At 47.7% G+C, this 20,220-nt stretch overlaps 3 protein-coding genes across 7 annotated transcripts in view; 1 reads left to right on the top strand and 2 right to left on the bottom strand.

Annotated features, from left to right (window-relative positions):
* CCDC30 (coiled-coil domain containing 30) overlaps positions 1 to 4,170 on the bottom strand; it is a 38,156-nt gene extending 33,986 nt beyond the window's left edge. For 2 of the 3 annotated variants that reach the window (XM_059716943.1, XM_059716944.1), the window contains exons 1-3: positions 4,099 to 4,170; positions 3,197 to 3,379; positions 2,192 to 2,312 (exon numbers count right to left, since the gene is read on the bottom strand). In XM_059716943.1, coding sequence (XP_059572926.1) covers positions 2,192 to 2,312; positions 3,197 to 3,379; positions 4,099 to 4,116 — 322 coding nt within the window. In that variant the 5' untranslated portion in view covers positions 4,117 to 4,170. Of the gene's footprint in view, positions 1 to 2,191; positions 2,313 to 3,196; positions 3,380 to 4,098 lie in introns of those variants that run through there. The other variant, XM_059716945.1, reaches the window with a different exon arrangement.
* Positions 4,171 to 5,480: 1,310 nt separating this feature from the next.
* PPCS (phosphopantothenoylcysteine synthetase) lies at positions 5,481 to 10,785 on the bottom strand. 2 transcript variants are annotated; one of them, XM_059716949.1, is made up of 3 exons: positions 10,272 to 10,785; positions 9,089 to 9,192; positions 5,481 to 8,097 (listed from the first exon to the last, which is right to left on the bottom strand). In XM_059716949.1, the coding sequence occupies exons 1-3, from the start codon at positions 10,768 to 10,770 to the stop codon at positions 7,723 to 7,725; spliced, it is 978 nt and encodes a 325-aa protein (XP_059572932.1). In that variant the 5' UTR covers positions 10,771 to 10,785; the 3' UTR covers positions 5,481 to 7,722. The 2 variants fall into 2 exon arrangements, with proteins under 2 accessions (XP_059572932.1, XP_059572933.1); XM_059716950.1 differs by lacking the exon at positions 9,089 to 9,192 and having other exon boundaries at positions 10,272 to 10,348.
* A 54-nt stretch (positions 10,786 to 10,839) lies between these two features.
* Positions 10,840 to 18,685, top strand: ZMYND12 (zinc finger MYND-type containing 12). Of its 2 annotated transcripts, none has more exons than XM_014604167.3 (8): positions 10,840 to 10,973; positions 11,252 to 11,393; positions 12,521 to 12,692; positions 13,653 to 13,822; positions 15,762 to 15,884; positions 16,284 to 16,404; positions 17,168 to 17,316; positions 18,368 to 18,685. In XM_014604167.3, the coding sequence occupies exons 1-8, from the start codon at positions 10,858 to 10,860 to the stop codon at positions 18,482 to 18,484; spliced, it is 1,110 nt and encodes a 369-aa protein (XP_014459653.1). In that variant the 5' UTR covers positions 10,840 to 10,857; the 3' UTR covers positions 18,485 to 18,685. The 2 variants fall into 2 exon arrangements, with proteins under 2 accessions (XP_014459653.1, XP_019350844.1); XM_019495299.2 differs by having other exon boundaries at positions 10,842 to 10,973; positions 17,171 to 17,316.
* Positions 18,686 to 20,220: the final 1,535 nt, after the last annotated feature.

The raw sequence follows: 20,220 nt of genomic DNA, 5'->3' as shown, positions 1-20,220 counted from the left end.
TAGGGTGACTAAGTTGTAGTGAAGACTCTCCCTCGCTCTGGAATGATTTAGTTTCCCTACCCTGTAGAAGTCATCTGACTAGGGTTTGGAAGGAAAGGGTGTTCTCTAGGAAAGGTCCTAGATCCAGGGGCTTCATACACTTTGTGCTCCAAAGGATGAGGTCAGAACCATCCCTTTGCTCAGGATTTTGCCAGAGGATGGGGAGTAAAGAAGCATTTGGAAGGATTTGGTATTAGTAGGAGGTGGATAATACTGATTTTAATTAGGTTTACTGATGTAAAACCTAGGTCTAGGAAGTGAGTATATTATCAGTAATTTTCATAGGCACTGTATAAGTAGTTCCTAGAAAAGAAGAACCATTTATACAATAGCAATCTCCAGCTTCAATCCTCTTCAAATGGCCTTATCTATATATCTAGTTACATGAAACGGAAGTGTTTTAGAACCCCCAGAGACCCTTAGAAAATTCTCCAGCAGAAGGGACTTCCCCCAAATTAGCTAACTGGCAGAAGCTAGGGTCACACGGTCCACTAAACAAATGGCTTCTTAGTTGCAGCTCCCTGCCAAAAACTCAAGTGGATCGATCAGCTTGATTGGTCCGGATGAAGGAAGCAAAGTCACTCTGTTTTTGTTGTTCGTCTGCCATCTCGTGGAGAAAAGGCAGGAGACAGAATGGCAACTGATAACATTCTCAGCCAGGACAGGACAATTCACAGTTACTTACTCACTGGAAACCCTTGGCAGCCAAAATTTCTCAGTGACAATGATTTTGTGAAGGGACAACATTAAAGAGTCCTGCACTTAGATAATGATACCTTGCAAGTCAGAATCCTGAGTCTCAAATTGGCAGTGAAAAAGGATTGGTGTCTTGCTGTAACCATGTCCAGGAAAAGTCTAAGAGGCAAGGAGCCTGCCTGCTCCAAATCACCATCTTGTTCAACTCTGTCATGTGAAGGTATGTCTCTCTATGATCATAGGACTGTAGGAAAGTAGGGCTGGAAAAGACCTCATGAGGTCATCTAGTCCAACGCCATGCTCAAGGAAGGATCATCCCCAATTAAACCATTCCTGCTCTTGAAATTTCCAGGGATGGAGATGCCACAGCTTCTCTAGGTAGTCTGTTCCAGTGCTTAATCATACTTGTAGTCAGAAAGTTCCTCCTAATCTCCAACCTAAATTTCCCTTGCTGCAGCTTGAGCCATTGCTCTCAGTCCTGTCCCCTATGGCCACAGAGAAAAACCCATCTCCATCCTCTCTCTAACTGACTGTTATCAAAACCCTCCTCAGTCTTCTTTTCTCCAGACTAATTAACCTTAACTCTTTCAGCCTTTCCTCCTATGTCTGCCTCCAAGGCCCCTAATCATTTTTGTCACTCTCCACCGGACTCTTTTCAATCTGTCCGTGTCCTTCTTGAAGTGTGTGGCCCAAAACTGGACACAGGACTCCAGGTGAGGCCGGACCAGCATGGAATAGAGTCATAAGCAAGCTTCCCTTCCCTTGAAAGAGACACTCCATTTAATACAATCCACTAAGCCATTGCCTTTTTTTTTTTTGGCAACAAGAGCACACTGTTGGTTCATATTCAACCTATGGTACACTGTAACCCCCAGGTACTTTTCTACAGTATTGCAGCCTAGACAATCATTCCCAGTCTGTATTTGAGCATGCAGTTATTCCACCCCAAGAGCAGGACTTTGTACTTGTCCTCGCTAAATTTAATCTGGTTGACTGCAGACCATCCTCTCCCCTCCACCCCTGCATCTATTCAGGTTGTTCTGGATCCTAATCCTACCCTGTCCAGAGTCTGCACTGTCAAACAACTCGGTGTCATCTGCAGATTTGCTAAGTGTGCCAGACCCTTGAGGAGCCCCACCTGATACCCCCTCCCAACTAGATATTGATTGAGCCATTGGTAACTACTAATTAAGCATGATGATTCAACTAGTTTTGTATTCACTGATATGCATCTGCTCCCTGCACAGCTACCACACCACAAAACGTCTAGGATTGCATATTATACAAGCTTGTTTAATACAAGTTAGCCTGCTGAAATACAAGAGTACAAAAACAAATCATTGCAGTTTCCTGCAAGCTTAAGCTAGCTCTCCTGAACCTGTACTTTGTTCCCTGTACAATGGCAACTGTTAAAGCACAAATACGAGACCCTTTCAGAAAAAGGAGAGGGGGTTACCCTGCTGGAGTTGCAGCTGTCGTAACTCGAGTGTCAACTGTTCATTTTCTTTTTCAAATTCAGTGGTAAGAGCATCTCGTTCCTCTGTCAGGTTACGGACGTGGCCCACATAGTTTTCCACCTGGAAATGAAAAGAACATGGAAACCTTTTAATGACTGTGAGACTTTGGTTGTCCAGCTGATTATTAACATCAGGAGCTCACGCACTAGTCTCAGTAGTTACAATACAAATCTAAACATACTTCCAGGAAGGAGAAGAAGAAAAAAAACCCCACCAAACGTTTACAGAGCTTTTTAAATGTTTGGGATAGTTGAAGCTTTCCCTATTTCTCTCTGCTGATGGATACCTAGAAGCAGACTCAAAGGGCAAATATAAGGTAACGGAAATCAGTCCAACAAGAAACACATTGGCATAGACACCAAAACTGAGGTGCAACGAGGCAGGTATTAGACAGATGCATGTACCCTATATTACAAGGTAGCTGTAAGTGAAAAGCAAGACTTTGAAAGGCAGAAAGAAGACAGAAATGATGGAGAAAGCATTGAGAACAGGGAGCTATAACTATAACTCCGTCTTCACTCTTCACGACAACTTTGGGTGAAACTGGCTGTCTTAGGGTTCCTGACATCAGGCTTCCAGTCTCACCGGCCGTCTGGAGCAGACAGGCTTGCTAAGCTGGCACACAACTGGCCAACAGAGCCGGCCAGGCTCTGTTTAAGCCCCTTCCTAGCACTGCTCTATAGGCCGCATCTGCGGGCGAGATGACAGGGCCCTGCGGGCTGGGGGTTGAGCACCCCGAGCCACGTACGTCTTAGAAGGCCATTCCTACGGTATTTGCCTTGGCGGATGACCAAGGAGAAGATGGAACAAGAGTGAAGAGCTCATCGTGTGAATTACCAGCGGTGGGGAAAAATACATTCTTCACAAAAATGAGCGAGGCGGATTTTGAACGTGGCAAAGGACCAGGAAATAGAAATATAACTCCAATATCAACTAGGCCGTACTTCTCTCATTTCTTCCGCTTGCTGCTGTCTCAGCTCCTCCAAGCCCCGCGTCGCAGACTGTAACTTGTCTTCATTACGCAGCAGCAAGCGCCACACGCAGCAGAGCTGTTCTTCTACAGAGGCCGAAGGGCTGATCCCTTCTTCCTGGAGCCGCCGCAGTATGTCTTCCACCCGTATTTTTTCCTGTACAAGGAAATCATCAAAACGTAACCAACTCAAATCTCCAAAACGCAGTAGTCTCCGAGGAGAGAGGTGTTTGGGCGCAGGGACTTTTGAACTGACAACAGTTATCACGAGACTGAAACGTCCTCAGCGCAGCTCGCGCAGAGAACAGAAGTCGAACCGGCTCCTAAACACGTTTAATGATGTCACGTTTGACAGCTCCTGTCTAACGAGCAGGCCGTGGCGGGGGTGTCTGCGCACGGGCAGTGACGCTGCCTTCGTGAACATCTTTGGGAACGGGGGCACTAGGCTGCACAGGAACCAGAGACTCCCCCATTTCCCCAAACTCAAATGACACCATACGCTTTTAATTAAAGGCCATGGGGGCTTTGTGACATTTCAACTGAGGAGGGCCCGGGGCAACTCGGCGTCTTGAGGGGTGAAAGGACGCGCGGGGGGGGCGCAGCGGTGCCCTGCCAGAGCCGTGCGGGGAGGGGGTCCGGGCAGGGCTGGGCAGGCACGCGGGCGGAGCAGGACAGCATGCACTTTAACACGGGCAAGCGCAACGTGCTAGCCTTGCTGCGGGGGTGCGTGGGGGGGGGAGGCAAGGACTAGGGCGCCCGGGTCACCAGGCCGCCCCTCGGAACAAGGGCGCGGGGCTGCATCGCCCACCACTGCCCTGCCGCGCCGCGCCGCACGGCCGGCCCCCGGCCCCGGCCCGGCCCGCGGGCTCCACTCACCGGCGCGGCCGGCTCCATGCGGCCCGCGGCCCGCGCGGCGGGAGCTATGACAACGGCCCCGCCCCCCCGGCGCGCTGCGGCGGCGCCATGGCAACGGCGCAGACCATTGTCGTCGGGGGACCCGCCCCCTGGCGCGAGGTCCCGCCCCCGCCCCGCCTCGCTCCAATCAAGCACGGCAGTCTCCTCGGGCCGGCGCGGCGGGAGGGGGGGGGGGGCGTCGCGCGGCGCCACGAGGGCGGCGCTTTAAAGCCCAGCCTGGAAAGCGGCGCCAAACGCTGCGACTCCCCGTCTTCCGTGAAGGCATTTGTTCGTAAACGCTGAATACGACGCTTCAGAGGAGCTGTGTGCAGTCCCACCGCTGTACACGTACTAGCAGCCGCACGGTGGGCGCATTCCGATGCAGCCTGGCACTGCGTGGCGCAGCGTGGAGTACGAGGCACACACGCTGCCCCCCACCTCCCCCCGGAGATGCCCCAATCGCCGTGCAGAGCCGCGTTAGCAGCAGGACACGCGCCGCCGGCCGGAGACGCGGATGGGAAGGCCCGTGCGTGTGGCACCGGGCAGCTGCTGCAAGCAGAGACGGAGCAGCCGCGCTCACGCGGCACCGCACTGTCTGTCCTGGGCGAGCAAGGCTCACTCGTGTGTGGGACGGATTCGCAGAGAAGTGGAGCACGCTACCACGGCTGTGCAGGTCTGGTTCCAGATCTGCCTGGCGCATACCTGCAGAGCGCTGCTGTTCCCTGCACCGATCCTCCAAAACGCTCCAGCAGGGCTCTCGCCTTGCGCGGCAGGGCTGTCTGTGTGGTTTGGGCTGGGTAGCTTTCCATCGTGCAGAAAGAACACCAGGAATCCATCCACTCGTCTTCTCAGCGCCTCAGACGCTCACCACTCCACTCCCCTGTACGCTGAACGAGGTATCTGGCACCCTGACACTGGACCCCGGGCAACCTCCTCAGTGTTACATAAAATACAGCACTGCACTGAACCCACCCAGGATCTGGTGGAAAAGGGCCTCGTGGTGGTGGAGTGGATCTAGCTATCACGGGACAGTTAATACGAACGGGCACGAGCACTCGGCACAGCTCACGTACATTAGGAACAAGCATTTCTGGAAAGCGTGCTCTAAAGCTACCTGCCTCCCACCACCTCCACAGCAAATCCACTCGCCCCAAGGCTCGCCAGCCCCAGCACTAGAAACACTCATGACCTCATTCTACATAAAGGAGGAATTCCCCCATAGGACCCCAACCACAGCTAACTCCAGCTGAGAAGAACAATGTCCTGTGGGAACTAAGCACCTTGAACGCAAACCCTAAACTGTGGCTCCAATACTTTAACTCCACAGGCTCCCCAGGGGTCCCAAAGGACACATTCAAGTCGTATTTTGTTTGCTCATAAGAAAGCTTTATTTCTCTCATCAGTCAAATAACTAACTTCTTGCAAAATGTGCAACAAATCCCACAAGCAGACAACGAGCTGGCCTCCGCCTGCAGAGCAAATGTTCACAAGACAACATGCTATGAGCTACAATATACCATTTCAAAATGCAACAGTACACAGAGCATGCATGGCAGACAACTCCATCAAGAACCCCCCACAGCTGACTGACTGCAATATTCTACTTAGGAGTTTCCAAGGCACAGAGAGTGTGCAAAACCAGCCCCCTACAGCCAGACATCCACAGGCAGCACAGCCAAACATTTACAGCCTGTCTTGTAAGTAGGTGCACAATGTAGCCTGGGGGCTCTCACTTAGAAAGGAGCATTTCATGGGTGGCTCAAACAATCTCAGACCACAGGCAGGGTCAGTCTCATCATCCTGTTATCACAGCGTAGTCAGTCAGGCAGTCAGTCATCCAATTCTGCCTGCTTACTGGCCAGCAGCACAACTCCTCCACCCTTGTTCCAAAGCCCGCAATCCCTTCTCGGCATCCTGACTTCTTGCGTAAGAGTCCCTGCCCCAACTCAGCTTCTTGACTTTTCTTTACAGCAGACTTACAAACTACGGCCCTATCTCTTCTGCAGATTCACTGACACTGAGGTTTCTCCCCTGCTTTTTTCTTCAAAACCTCATCCCACCCTCCTAACTGATCAGCCTGGTCCCATTTTCACGCTGCTTCCCCCTCAGCCTCTCTTGCTGTCTTCAGATTTATCTCCCTCAAGTACAAGTATGTGTTGGCCCTTAGATGTTCAGTGTTATGACAGCAGTGTGTGATCCCTGCCCACTATCCCTGAAAGGCCCACTGCTCCCAGGAATTTTTCATAGTCCTGGAATGAGCAGAGAACTCTTAACCTGAATGCTACCTTCAACTTGCTTTAAAAAAAAAAAGCCTCCCCTAACCCTGTTTCAAGGGAACCATTTAAATTAATTTCCACCTCACATACAGCTGTGGGGACAGCTGCAAATGCCATCCAACCATTTCTACCTTTCCTCACTGCAAGTTAAAAAGGTAGATTAAAGAATGTATTTCAGCCTGTACATTTTAAATCACGTGAAAGTACCATTTACAAAGTGAGGACCATCAAATCCCACAGCACATACAATGTCTTTGTTGCACATCCAAATGGCTCAGATTTTAAGACAGACAGTAGAGCACTAGTACCTAGGTCAATCCCCCTTCAGCTGCCCCAGCCCACCACCCAAGTAAGTTACAGTCCCCAGCCAGCCCTCTCTCCAGACCATACCTAAAGGCCTTCTCCATGTACCTGTGTTCCACTGCATAGATGTCCTTGCCTTTCTGTCCTGCCCTGATACCACGCTGTGGACCACCCATCTCTCCCTTACCTGTCCCTTTTTGCTGCAATAGAAGACATACTGCTACCACTGGCATATTAAGTTGTAGCCCTTTCCTCAGCTTCTCCAGTACCTTAGGCAAGTACCTCTGCCCTCCCTACCCATGGCCCCATGAAGTCAAACGTATCATTTTCAAATTCCTCCTGGCACCAACTGAAATGGCCAATCATTGACTGGTATCCAAGGAAGAAGCTGAATGAAAAGTTCTCTGCAACAACTGCGAGGCCTACCTCCATTCCCCAACCCTCTGATACATGGGGACAGAGTTCCTCTGAGCAGTCTCCAAAGACTCTTTGAACTCCCTGTTACACACCAAATGCTATGCAAAACTCTCTGCTTGGTGTGCCCAGCTGTTTCTCCATACACCTCTGACACTCATCACTCCTGTCCCTATTCTGTCATTTGCTGTGCCCTGTGTTTGGCTGATTCCTAGCTCTGTGACCCTCTCCAACTGGGAGTGACAGGTCTTTTCTTCTGGTGGGCTCCTTTGTACCTTCTGGGATTTCAAATCTGCAGTTACATGGGGTCTTAAGAAAAGCAGCTCCTGGGAAATCTTTACACACACATACAGAACCCAACCCCATACAAGAAAATGGCTATGGAAATATATTTCCCTTTCTTCTCCATAAACAGGAGCAATAGTATTCTTTGGGAATGATTTCTATATATATATTTTTAAATATGAACTTCATATAATCATTATGAAATCATGGGAAAGTTAAACAGTATTGGACGGTACTCTTTTCTCCTCCTATCCAGTGCTTCGGTTACTTTTTCTCTATTTACCCGTAATAGAGAATTCCTCCAGTTTTACTGTCCCCCTACTCAAATTCAGTTTGCTTCTGATGAGTCAGACCTAGCACAAGCAGTTCCCTTCCCATCAGAGTTTTGTTTCTCTATAAATGCTGTGTGTTGAGCCTGAAGGTGGTTCACTATCTTCTCCTCTATTTCCACACCTTGTGCTACTTCTTCATCAGAAAGCGATAACTTAGTTTGAGAGTCGTTAGTTACAACAATAACAGAGGTTCTCCGTGATTCCAGGATATTTGCAATCACCACCTGATGCCGATACTTTTCCAAAGCCTTCCGTGATTTATCAATTAAGATGTCTGGATCCGTTTCCAGTTTAAAAGAAATAACAAAAGCTTCAGGGGCCCATTCTTTGACTAGTGGAGACAGCATTTTTGGCACCATCTTCATCGTGATCTGCATTCAGGAGGAAAAAAAAATATCACAAGACAGACATTTTTGCACATAGTAAAATGATTTCAAAGAGAAATAAGGTAAAGACAGGGAATACAGAAAATGCTAGTTTCACCTGAATTCTACACTTAGAGCATTGGCATTTTTAAGTCTCCATTTCATTTTATTAGGAAAATTAAAAAATGTCCATTATCACACACTCACAAAATTCAGTTTGAATACCAATTTGGATGAGAAAAAAAAGTTTCCTTGACAGATGAAACAGCCCTAAGTAACAGAATCAATATGCAAGCTCCTCTCATCTGGAAGCAAGGTGTTGGGGATAACTCTGATCCCACTTAAAGGTGAGTTTGCAAACCTCTGTAATACAGACATACGAAGGAGGGCTCGCCGTTTCATTCTGCACTGACATTTTTAGGTTAAATATATAGCATCTACAAGCAAGTTCTGGAGATCTGCTAGCCCTGGATCTAGTTCAGGCACAAAGCTAAGCAGAACCACCTAGCTAGATTAGCAGCGCAGCCCTTAACCTGCCATGCAACCTTTCCACTCCATTCCTCAGCATTACCTCCCACCCTTTGTTCTAATTTGCCCAACCATGACGCAACTCAGGGCACAAACTGTTTCCTCACAGGTTCTTCCCCCCGGCAGATCCTGTCATCAGCAGCCTTGCGCACACCCCCCCTGCCTGACTTACAGGACGGTGGAGACTGGAAATCCTAGCTACCTCCCTAGGAGAAAGCCACTAATCAAGGGGAAAAAATAAGAAAAGGGTTGGAAAGCAAGGGCCCATTGCTGGTCTGCCAGCCTTAATGGCCTGGCACATCTAATAGGTGCAAGGGGAACTCCATGCTTTTTGGCATGGAGCACGGTCACTGGCTTCTGCCTCCATAGGACACCCAGACGTGTGTGCAGGCAAGTCCGAGGTCACTGAACCCATCATGGGCAGGGCAGGGAGGATGAGCCGAGCGCCGGCACAGACTAGAGCTTTCACCTGCAGAGGCCCCTCTGAGGACTGGACCTTGTGTTCAGGCATCTCTGAGGCTGGCACGTAGAAGTCGGACACGGCTGCAGCCAGGTAGAACATGGCGCTGGCACCTGAGGAGACAGGCCAGGGTAGTAAGAACATAGAGAACATACAAACTGCCACAGACTGGGTCAGACCACAGGTCTGTCTTGCCCAGTCTCCTGCCACACCATGGCAGAGCACAGCTACTGGAAGGGATCGACCTGGGTCTGACCAGTCTTTTCCACTGTTCCTCTCTCTTGCAGCCTGCAGCATTTAAGCTCCAGGAAGCTCTGGTGCAGAGGCTGCGCCCTTCGCTCCCATACCCAAAAGCTGCTGATGCCCCTTTCCTCCGAGCACACGTCCAAGCCCTTTCTGAATCTGACTGAGCGCTCGGCTCCCACAACAGCTGGTGGCAACCAGTTCCACACACGTTAATGACCTGCTGGGTGAAGAATAACTTCTTCTCCATCGTTTTAAACTGACTGCCTACTAGCTCCATGTTGTCACCCCTAATTCTTGTATTGAGACATAAAAAATAATAATCTCTATTTACTTTCTCTTCCCCATTTAGCATTTGGTAAATGCTCATGTGACGCCCGAGACATCTCTTTTTTAAGCTGAAGAAGCCTGGCCCCGCTCCAGACCAGTCATCCTTGTGCCGATCTCTAGTCCCTCCCTACGGCTTTGGCGGTGGGACCAGAACTGGGCGCCGTGTTCGAGGGGCAGCCGTCCTGCGGGCTCATAAACGGCACGCGACACTTTAGCTTTGTTCGCAACTCATCGCTCTTTCATTTGCCCTTTCGACGGCTGCCGAGCGGATGTTCGCTGCACGTCACCCGACAGCGCGGCCTCCGCACCTCTCCCAGAGCACGCGAGCGTGTTTGTGACCGCCCACGAGCTTGTCCGTGTCCATGCGCACACGCAAATGTCCATGTACACACGGTCGTGCGGGGCTGTGTCCGGGACTGCTCACATGTGAAAAGGGGCACGAGCACAATCACGCCTGGGCATGCTTGCGCGGGGCCGTGCCTGCGACTGCACACGTGCACGGGCACAATCATGCACGGACGTGCCCGTGACTGCTCACACGTGCACTCACGGGCACAGACACAATGGTACGTGCGCCGAGGTGCAGGGGCACAATCACGCGTGCCCCGTTGGCACGTACCGAGGGGCGCGAGGGCGCGGGCGGCGGCGCGCAGCAGCGCCAGGTACTCGGCCAGGCTGGTGAACTCGAGCGGCAGCAGCGCGGCCTGGTCCCGCGCGCGGCGGTAGTCCTGCAGGGCGGGCAGCAGGCCGGGCAGGGCGGCCAGGTCGGCCGTGAGGCTGGGGCCGGGCCGCAGGCGCAGCGCGTCCAGCAGGGCGGGCGCGGGCGGGAGCGCGCGGGCCCAGGGGAAGGCGGAGCGCGCGCGGTGCAGGAAGCAGACGCCGTAGCCGGCGCGCACGAGGCGCTCGGCCGAGGCCGCCCCGCGCCGCCCGCTGCTGAAGTTCTCCAGGAAGCGCACGGCCCGCGCCTCCAGCGCCACCTGCGTGCCCCCCGACGTCACCAGCGCCACGCGCCGGCCCCGCGCGCGCTGCGCCTCGGCCCACGCCCGCACGCGCCCCTCCGCCGCCGCCGCCGCCGTCTCCGTCTCCGCCTCGCCCGGACCCGCTGCCGCCGCCGCCATGGCCGCTGGCGTCACTGCCGCGCGCCGGAAGCGCGGCCGGGCCCCGCCCCCTCCCCCGGAAGCGCGCCGTTGCCGCAGCAACGCGGGATGCAGGCCCAGGAGCTGGTGCCGCTGGCGCTGCCGCGCGGGCGGGGCCGGCACTGCGAGCTGTGCGGGGCCGCGGCCCAGCTGCGCTGCGGAGCCTGCGGCGTCACCTACTACTGGTGAGCGCCGCCGCCGCCGCCGCCGCCCGGTGTCCGCTGTCCGGTCCCGGCCGGGGGCCCCGCAGGCGGGATGTGCGCACGCGCGGCGGGGCAGCACGAGGGGAGCGGCGGAGGGAGAGGGGCTGGGTGGGTCGGCGGAAGGGAAGGCCGCTGGTACGAGTCGGCGCTCCTTTCCGTGAGAAATGCAAGAGAAACGAGAGAAGGGATAACGGACTAGCTAGCAGAAATCCAGTAGAAGGATCTGTAGTTAAACCGTGTTTTCCCCGTTGTGCTGCCAGTGATGCCGATCACCAGAAAGCGGACTGGGACAGCATCCACGAGAAGATCTGCCCGCTGCTGACTCCCGTGCGCACCTCAGTCCCGTTTTTCAGCTCCGAAAAAGAAAGGAAGCACGGCGCGGAGCAGCTGCTGCGCCGGCAGGTACGCGCGCAAGCGAACGTCGCCTGGGAATCGTCCGTACAAATTACTAGACTGCTGCCCTTACGTTTTGGTGCGTGGAAAAGGAGCCAGTTGATCAATAAGGCTTTCTTAATTTAATTTTTGCTGTCACGTGATTGAAGCATCCAGGTGCCTTGCCAAAATGTAACAGCAGCATTACGACATGGAGAAGTCAAACCACGTTCCCCAAAACAGATCTTGTTACTAGAATGACAAGTCACGTAGAAGAAAAGAGCCTCGGTCTGCCCGCTGCCTCGAGCCATAACCTCAAACAGCAATACATAACGATTCAGATGTGAAATAAAAAGAACAAGAAAGCTACCTTGAGGAGTTTCAGTGACGTGCTGCATACGGCTGCTGTTTTTATGTCTGCTTACGGGGCAGTCACTAGTACCTCGGTGGCTGCCCCATTACATAATCCTTGCTGAATCCCCAAGGGGAGAGGTCTCAGTGGTGTGCAATGTCCGATGGGGGAAAAAAAAAGAGTACTGCTCTTTCAGGTTATGACCAAAATTTTGAAAACTCACGAGAGAGTTAGTTATCTAACTCTTAATGGAAATTGAACACCTCACTGTGTTAGTCTGCCATGAACATCTTAACCTGAATCTAGTCTGGATGGTCGCTGGTTTGCTCTTTGTTTCATTTTCAAAGGTCACTGCAAAGAAAGGGTCCTGTAGTCGTGCGTTGCACGTGTCGCGGGGTCAGGGGTCACCGTAGCAAAGGCTGCGTGTGTATTATGTACATAAGTGGGAGCGACTCAAGTTCTGTATATTCGGAGATTGAAATGGCAGCCTTTTCACACACATTAAATTGTGTGTGCTTCAGTCCTTATTACTAAGGAAGTCCTTCTACCCCTACCTTAATCAGCTGTACGCATCAGTCCCTCTATTTCAGGATGAGATAATGGAGGATCTGACAACGAGTAATGGAAACCTGTGAAGGGCCCAAATTTCATCCATTAGTTATTGACAATACTAAAACTAAAAACACTGTTGAAAGTCTATGTAGCAACATATTGTAAGAGAGAGAGTGATAAGTGTTTCCATGTGAAGAGAATATTTTCATTCATCCTGTGCTCACTTGCATCTATTACTTATTTTTCCCCGTAGAAGTACATCGCTGACCTTACTTATGAAGTGGCCCAGAAGTTTCTATATGAAGGAAAACACGAAGAAGCAATTCCTGCAGCTTTACATTCACTGCGTTTCAGCATTAGTATTTATGGCTCAAATTCTGTGAAATTAGTGCCTGCTTATCTCATCTTAGCTGAAGCTAGCACTGGTAAGTTTTCTGCTGAAACAAAAAGTATTGATGATAAATATAGAACAGTGAATTTAGAAACAGAAAGTAAGTGAAAAACTGAAAGAGTCTTTGATGGACTTCCACTGAGCTCAGTGTACACACACGTATTCAGTAGAAGTTTTCCTATATACATATATTTACAAAGCCAAAGAAATTCTGTGAGGTTGTCAGTTTTACTGACAATCAATTTTTTTTTTCTCCCAATATCTGCCATGACATTCATCAAGAACCTCTTAGATGTACAGTTCAACACCATCCTGAACCCTCTTCACCTTAAAGGACATTCCCACGAAATACTGAGGAACGAAGCCACAAGCTTATTTTGTGTAGGGACATGGGGAAAGAATTCAGAATTGGTTCAAAAGAAATAAAACTTTTCCATTATTTTCCGATTCCCCGAAAAGAAGCAGGATCAAGAACTATTCTCTTCCTTTTTGGCTTCAGTAAGTTCTGAAGCATAAAGCTCTATAGTATTGACAAAGCGCTCTCAGCATGGCAATTGCCTTCTGAAATAGTTAAGATTGGTTTGGTGTCTTGACCTTTGGGTCACAACTTCCGCTGTTCCACACAGGAAAAACTCCAGGTCAGTCTCATCAGCGAGATTCTTTTTTTTATGGTCAGGTCAGGTGTCAGCTGAAGATAAGTAGCACCCCTGGCCCATGAGTCTGATTTTTTCTGATTGAGAAAGAATTCAGGAGTATTTTGCATGCCTCATCTGGGGATAGCCTAAGAAATAATTTGTGCTACACTCTACACATCCAGACTTTGAAGCTCACAGTTAAAAGGGGATCTAGAAGTTTGTTTCTGTCTAGTCACAGAAGGCACAGATCAGAGTCATATGTGATGGCTTCATTTGCTTGCATGTTCTAAGGCTTGTGCAGATATTTTGTAGCTTCTGTGAACATTTGTCTCACTCTTCTCCTCTGCATGTAATTTCAGGTCTTGGTCATCTTACCCAAGCAGATGAATACCTCTCTCAGGCTCAGTGGATTGTTCTCAAGACTCCCGACTGCACTAATGCCATTCAGTCTAAATTGCATCGTAACCTGGGTCTTGTCTATGCTGCTAAAGGAGACTTTGAACAATCTTTATATCACCTAGCTAATGATGTAAGACAACTAAAATACAGAACTACTAAAGATTTCTCTCTAGTAATTTTACATAGTCACTGTAAAAAAAGTATTAGGAAATCCCATCAGAAAGCTAGGTTGCACCTTGTTGTTTCGGGGGTGTTGGTTGTAGCCGTGTTGGTCTAAGGACATAAGCAGACAAGGTGCTTTGGGTAAACGTGGTATCTTTTATTAGACCAACTAAAAAGTTGGAAAAATTGTTCTTTGCAAGCTTTCAGGCGCAAAAACACTCTTCTTCAGGCAGAGGGAGAGCCTACAGTTGTACTGTGCTCTCCTGGATAGGATACGGCTTCTATCCAAGAGAGAGAGCACAATACAACTGTAGGCTCTCCCTCTGCCTGAAGAAGAGTGTTTTTGCGCCTGAAAGCTTGCAAAGAACAATTTTTCCAACTATTTAGTTGATCTTATAAAAGATATCACATTTACCCAAAGAACCTTGTTTGCAGATTGCACCATAGATTTTAGGCACATTGGTGATAAGTGCCTTAGAAAAACCTAGGCTGTTTAGGTACGCATGTTAGACAATGCATACCAGTACTTATTAAAGCTTGTGTTATAATAATCTGTATTTCCCTGTGTTATGCATTTCTTCCACATACCCTTTTTGTTTTAGGAGTTTATTAACATTCATCACTTTTTTCTGTTCTCCGTTTTATACCATGTTCTACTATTTCTTTATCAGGAGTATGTTAGAAAATAATTAAACTTCAGTGAATTATACTTAGCTAGTTCCATAATGTTCTCCCTTCATTTTTTTTTTGCTATGCTAATTTATGAGAATAGTCTTGCAACATTTTACTACTTGTAGTCATATTTCATCTCTTCAAGAGTGATTGTTACTGGTATTTAGTCTCTCTAAAAGTAAATAAATATACTATCAGTGCTAGGATAAATAGGAAAGCTAGCTTAATTACCTAATAATGGCCTTCAGTACTCAGTCAATACAGATGCATACTCCTCCCTCCCTTCCTTCATTCTTCAGAGTAGAGGGCAATCTGACTGTACGACATCGATTTGGACTATATAGGATCAGATCCAGCTCCCTGCTAAACACTTTAATGAGAGTTGGATCAAGAGTGTACTCTCTTGTCCAAGCTTCCAGTGTTGCAAGGGAGAATGGATATGTACCTAATGCTATGAAAAGCAGAGGTCAGTGCGACCTAGCTGCTCCCAGGAATGTGTGAATCTCCTTGAAGGACATCAGTTACTAGGTAACTAAGCACTCTCTCTTTCATCAACCATGTTTTTATTATTTATTTTTGCCAGGGTATTGACTGAGATTCTCCTGTGCAGTTCTCTGGTATGCATGCTGTTTTTACAGGTATAACAGACTACTGCCATTTTAGTTTAGTAACATTTTATACCCACTTTACATTGTTAACATGGCCAGGAATCAGAGTTATTCAGTTATAAGCTTCAGCCATATATTGTTAGTCTGCAGATATATTAGGGACGATTGTAACCACTTTCTTTTGGCTGCCCTAGTGTTGGGGGCCTGTCTGGGAGTCAGTAAAGGCTTTCTGTTTTCAGCTTAGAGGCTGCTCTAACTTATACTAGGTAGGAAGCGTCCCTTCAGAACCCCTTGCTAGTTTAGTGTAGCTGGAATGCAGCATTTTGTGGCCGTGCTCTCTCCCCTCTGATGAGAGATTTCAGCGTAGGAATTTAGGAGCTAAATTAGCTGTCTCTAGTCTTGCTTAAGAGTCTTCTTTTCCAGACGTGTTCCTACCTGGGAACATGGCAGAAGTTTTCCCCTCCTGAGTAATTAGATTCTCTTTTATGGCGTCCTCCTCTGGAGTGAAATGTATCATGTACCTAATGATGGGGTTGGGGGGTGTAAGAATTAACATAAGTTTTTAAAATAAGATTTCTTTTGTTATGAATACTAAGCATATATGATTATGTTTCCTTTGCATTTCAGATTTATTTTGCCAGTTGTGCCTTTGGAACTCATGATACCAGTACATCTGGAGGGTATTTCCACATGGCTAATGTTTTCTTTCGCCAGAACAAAATGGACATTGCAGACTCGCTGTACTCTGAGGTTAGATACTTACAAACTCTTTTCAGGTGTTTGCATGTTTCTGACCTCCTGTTAATGTTATGACAGCTCTGAGAAGTATCAACATTTTTTAAAATATGGCATTAAGGCTATTTGGTCCCCATTTATTTTGGCAAGCCAGCCAAAACCCTGCAGCAGAGATCAGTTTTGCTATACATGCATCTGGATTGTGATTACATCCCAAGGCCCTGGACTATTGAGCTGCACATCACGAAGAGAGTTAGCATCACGAGAGCTAGCAGGAATGGAATAGTTATGACCCTCCAATCACAGGCTTCATTTAAAACTAGGTTGCGCAGAAGACAAGGACACACTTTTTTTGCTATCTTTAAACTATCATTTGACTTTCTTTTAATATTAATTCTCTTTCCTTTTTAATAGGCAACTGATATCTGGCATGCCCATTTCAGTAGGTTGATTCAAATCCAGTCACAAACTCTCAAGTCTGCAACAGAAATTGATATATTAGCTGGAGACGTGGAAGCCAGTGAAGAACCCCTAAGTAAATACAGCTTTCAGTCTTATTCTTACTCAGCCAATATGGAGTCATTTGATTCCATTGTATTTTATCCACTATTTATTTTTAGGTGATTCTTAAGGACATGACATTTGCTTAGGCCAAATTCAGTCAAGTTTCTTTAAGCTATAACCACACAGATTTGAGGTTTTAATACTACAGTATAAAAAAATATTTTCCACTGAAAATATTTCATTATTTACATTTTTCTTATTTCATTTTTAATGGATTTAAACTGAAATTAAAAAAAATTGAATTACATCTTACATAGGCATGTATATAGCCTTTTATCTCCTTAAACAGATGAACCATAGTATATTCTGTGTTAATCTATACAGTAATCCTAGAATAGTCATAGAAGTCCCCCCACTGGATACATGAGGCTGTATAAAATACTAGAAAGTCTACCATTTGTCATAGCCCTGCACTTGTAAGAGATGGATTAGACAAATGTATCTTTTCTTTTCTGTCTTGAACATCTATAGCTCTCTAATATTTGGAGAGGACAGGCTGATGTTTCAATGTATTTTTGTATAGAATCACTTCCATTTGTTACAGATTACTGCAAAAATATGACACTGAAAGCGACAGTTAGATACAATTATGAATGAATAGAGAATTTGTATGGAGCTCAGATTCTGCAAGTGTGGGATAGTTACCTAGATGCATGGAACAGAGACAGCTAGATCATTTTATTTAGGTCTTCTTTTGCGACTGTGTCCAGCATAAAATATTTGCACTCTCAAAGCAGGTGAGGCCCAGCAAGCTGAAGCCAGTCAAATACTGAATGCAATATTAGATATCAGAGAACAGGCCCCAAAACAGAAGCCTGATAAGATGGCCATCGTTTTGCATGCTCTTGCAATGCTTCATTACTTCACCATGGACTTACCAAAGGCAAGTTAAACCTTTTTTATTCAGACAGATCACTTAAGAATTCTTTCTTGAGCCAATGCATAACTTTTATATATTCTGTTAAGTAGAACCATATTAAAAAGATCTCTCAGTACCTACAAAGTTATTTTTAAAAATAATTAGCGCATGTAGACAGTGTTCTGGTTGCAAATCAAGTCACTGAGAAGTTATAATATTACAGGTTGAAGATGCCTGTGCTGTCTTAACTCTGCTCACCTGCACATGCCTTACTATACAGTCTAACTGCCTGATTACTGGCCACCCTTCTTCATTCATTGTGCAGATTGAATTTTGTAGCTAGTAAGAGAAGGGTCCAAAATATGCATTTTCTGTGATGTTAACAAGGATTCAGTCTACTGAAATCATTGGTTGACATCTTGAATAATTTGCTATGTTTACAGAGGTCCAAGTCAAACATATAGTAGGGCAGGGTGGCACCTTAGAGACTAACTAGTTCAGAGAGGCATGAGCTTTCATGGGCAACAGCCTCCTTCGTCAGCATCGGATGAAGCCTCCGACACAGTAAGCTGCTGTCCACAAAAGCTCACGTGCCTCTGAGGCCAAGAGCTCAGCGGAGTTCAGGAGACTGGACATTGATGCAGATAATGAGAGCACCCACAATTGCATCAGAAGGGACTGATAATTTTAGTATGCAAGAGTCATCCAAGATAGATTCCGTGCGAGTCTGAGTTGGCTCAGCTGGGCTGCAGTCGCTGTAGCGCGGTCTGGTTACATCAGCAGAGTTTTGTCCAGAGTTTTTTAGGAGGGACATAAACTCTTGTTTCAGGGCATAAACAAAACATTGACTGCTAAGATTAGGAAGAAGCTTCCCATATGGGGCAGATTCCTCTACAAGTGCTCACTTCAAGGTTTCTTATGCTTCCCCCCCCGAAGGAGGATGTGTGGTCCACTTGGGCCGCAGGCCTGATGTACTCTGACCATTCATAGGACCCTAAACATATATTTTTACTTCCCGTTGAGAAAAGGCTATAACAACTCCATGGCATTTATATCTTTTTTATTGTCATTTCAGGCTCATGAACTTGGGGTGAAAGCCTCTCTAATAACCCAACAATTGCAAAACCAAGACTTATTGGAAGATATTCGTTGTTTATTGAAGTTGATTAAATCCAAAAATGTTTCAATGTAAAACAAAGCACAGTTTGTTCCTCTAGATCCTACAGGTCTTCCGCTAGGTCATCTGTTCCAGTAAGTTTCTATAACCACGAGGATAGTGCATTATTAGCTCCTTGCTGCTTTGCTGTTATTGTTTGGCCTCTCTCTCTGGAAATGTTCCCTTTCATCTCAGTTTTTTGGGTGTTTTTTTTAATTAAAATTCTACTTCATGCCAGTTGTGTTCTGTTCCTATATAACAGTCAATTTGATTTTATCTGGATGGTTGTAACAGATATAACAACGCAGCAGGGTAGGAAACAAGAATACAATCAAAGCAAGATTAACGACCGCAGAAAAGATGCCTACCTCATGCTCCAAGTACACAAAACAGACCATCATGCAGTCCCACATTATTCCTCTCCTCTGAAGAGTTCTTACCCCAGTGTGTATTTCAGTAGAGATACCACTTCCCCCCTCCCCTCGCAGTGTCCTGACTTACTTCTTTCTAACATGCTTAGTGAGATAATGTGGAGGGTGGGTCTAACAGGTCTTTGGGTCTGGACAGAGGATATGATTTCACTGCACAGTTAAGCTAAGTGAGCAGTATCCACAGCTGTGTACGTCCAATGCAAAGCAAGCCCTACCTCTGTTTGTACTACTGTTTTGCACTTGCCTCTGGGGCATCCGTCCTGTGTTTTTGTGCCGAGATGTTCCAGGATCCTTCCCCTGTTGTATCCGTTGTGGGACAGTCCTCAGCAGCAGTGGAGAGTCTCCAGAGTACTATCAGCACTCAGATGATTCAGCCTGCATCCTCACTGCAGAGGACGTTGGTTTCTATCCGAGCTAAAGCAGAGCTTGAGCTGTAACCCACACTCTCAACCCCACCAGCTACCCTGGACTTGAAGTACCTCTTAGCCCTCTCTGTTCCCATTTCTCCCTAGTGATGCTTCTGTGAAGCTCCCTGCTGAAACCTTTTGGCAAAGTATCTCAGGAAGAGTCAAGAAGCGCTTTAGGCTTTTGCAAGAGTGAGCACATTGGCATTTGCCAGAAATAGATGAAACTCGCAGCTCTCATGCTTGACAGCATAGAAATATCACTGATCTGGGAGAGGGATCAGTGTCTCCCTGTACTCCTCCGTACGTGCCACGTAAGAGCAGCACGCAGTAAAGTAGATGCATCCTGAGGATGTGTCATATGCACTCTTTAATATCCAGTACAGGCCCTCTTGGAAACCTGGCTACTGGATTTGCCTGGTGCAGTGGGACACAGGGGTAGCAACTAGATAAAACCCTGGATTCTTACCAGCAGGGAGGGCATTGCTACCTCTCATTTAAGAATGGCATCTTCCCAGGGGTTTATCACCAAGTTCAAATTCAGCCTTTCAGCAGCCACTAGGGGACAGCACATTTTAACCTTTAGCAGGTGCTGCCTTTAAAGGTGCCTCAGTCACGTTGGATGTTTTTCTTACACAAAGTTTTTCCAAGACAGTGATTTGTTGATCAGAACAAGGAATTGCTAATTGGAGCATTTGCCGAGAGGCTCATGTTAGAGCATCGTTAGGAAACTCCCTAGCGGATGTCCGTAATTGGAAATTACACCAACTTTTCTGGAGCAGGGCACACGCATAGTGCAACATGGCACTCTGGCGTGGGCGGGGGCACAGAGCTTGAAAATCCACTTGGCCGAGCTGAGCTGGAGCCTTTGCCACGCAAGGGCACAATGCGGCTGGGTTGCGCTTGCCAAGGTTCTGCTTTTGCAGGTTGCAGAGAA

Source organism: Alligator mississippiensis, chromosome 13, assembly GCF_030867095.1.
Source record: "Alligator mississippiensis isolate rAllMis1 chromosome 13, rAllMis1, whole genome shotgun sequence".
Lineage (NCBI taxonomy): Eukaryota > Metazoa > Chordata > Crocodylia > Alligatoridae > Alligator > Alligator mississippiensis.
Note: the sequence above shows the minus strand (reverse complement) of the source record. Positions and strands in the feature narration are given on the sequence as shown.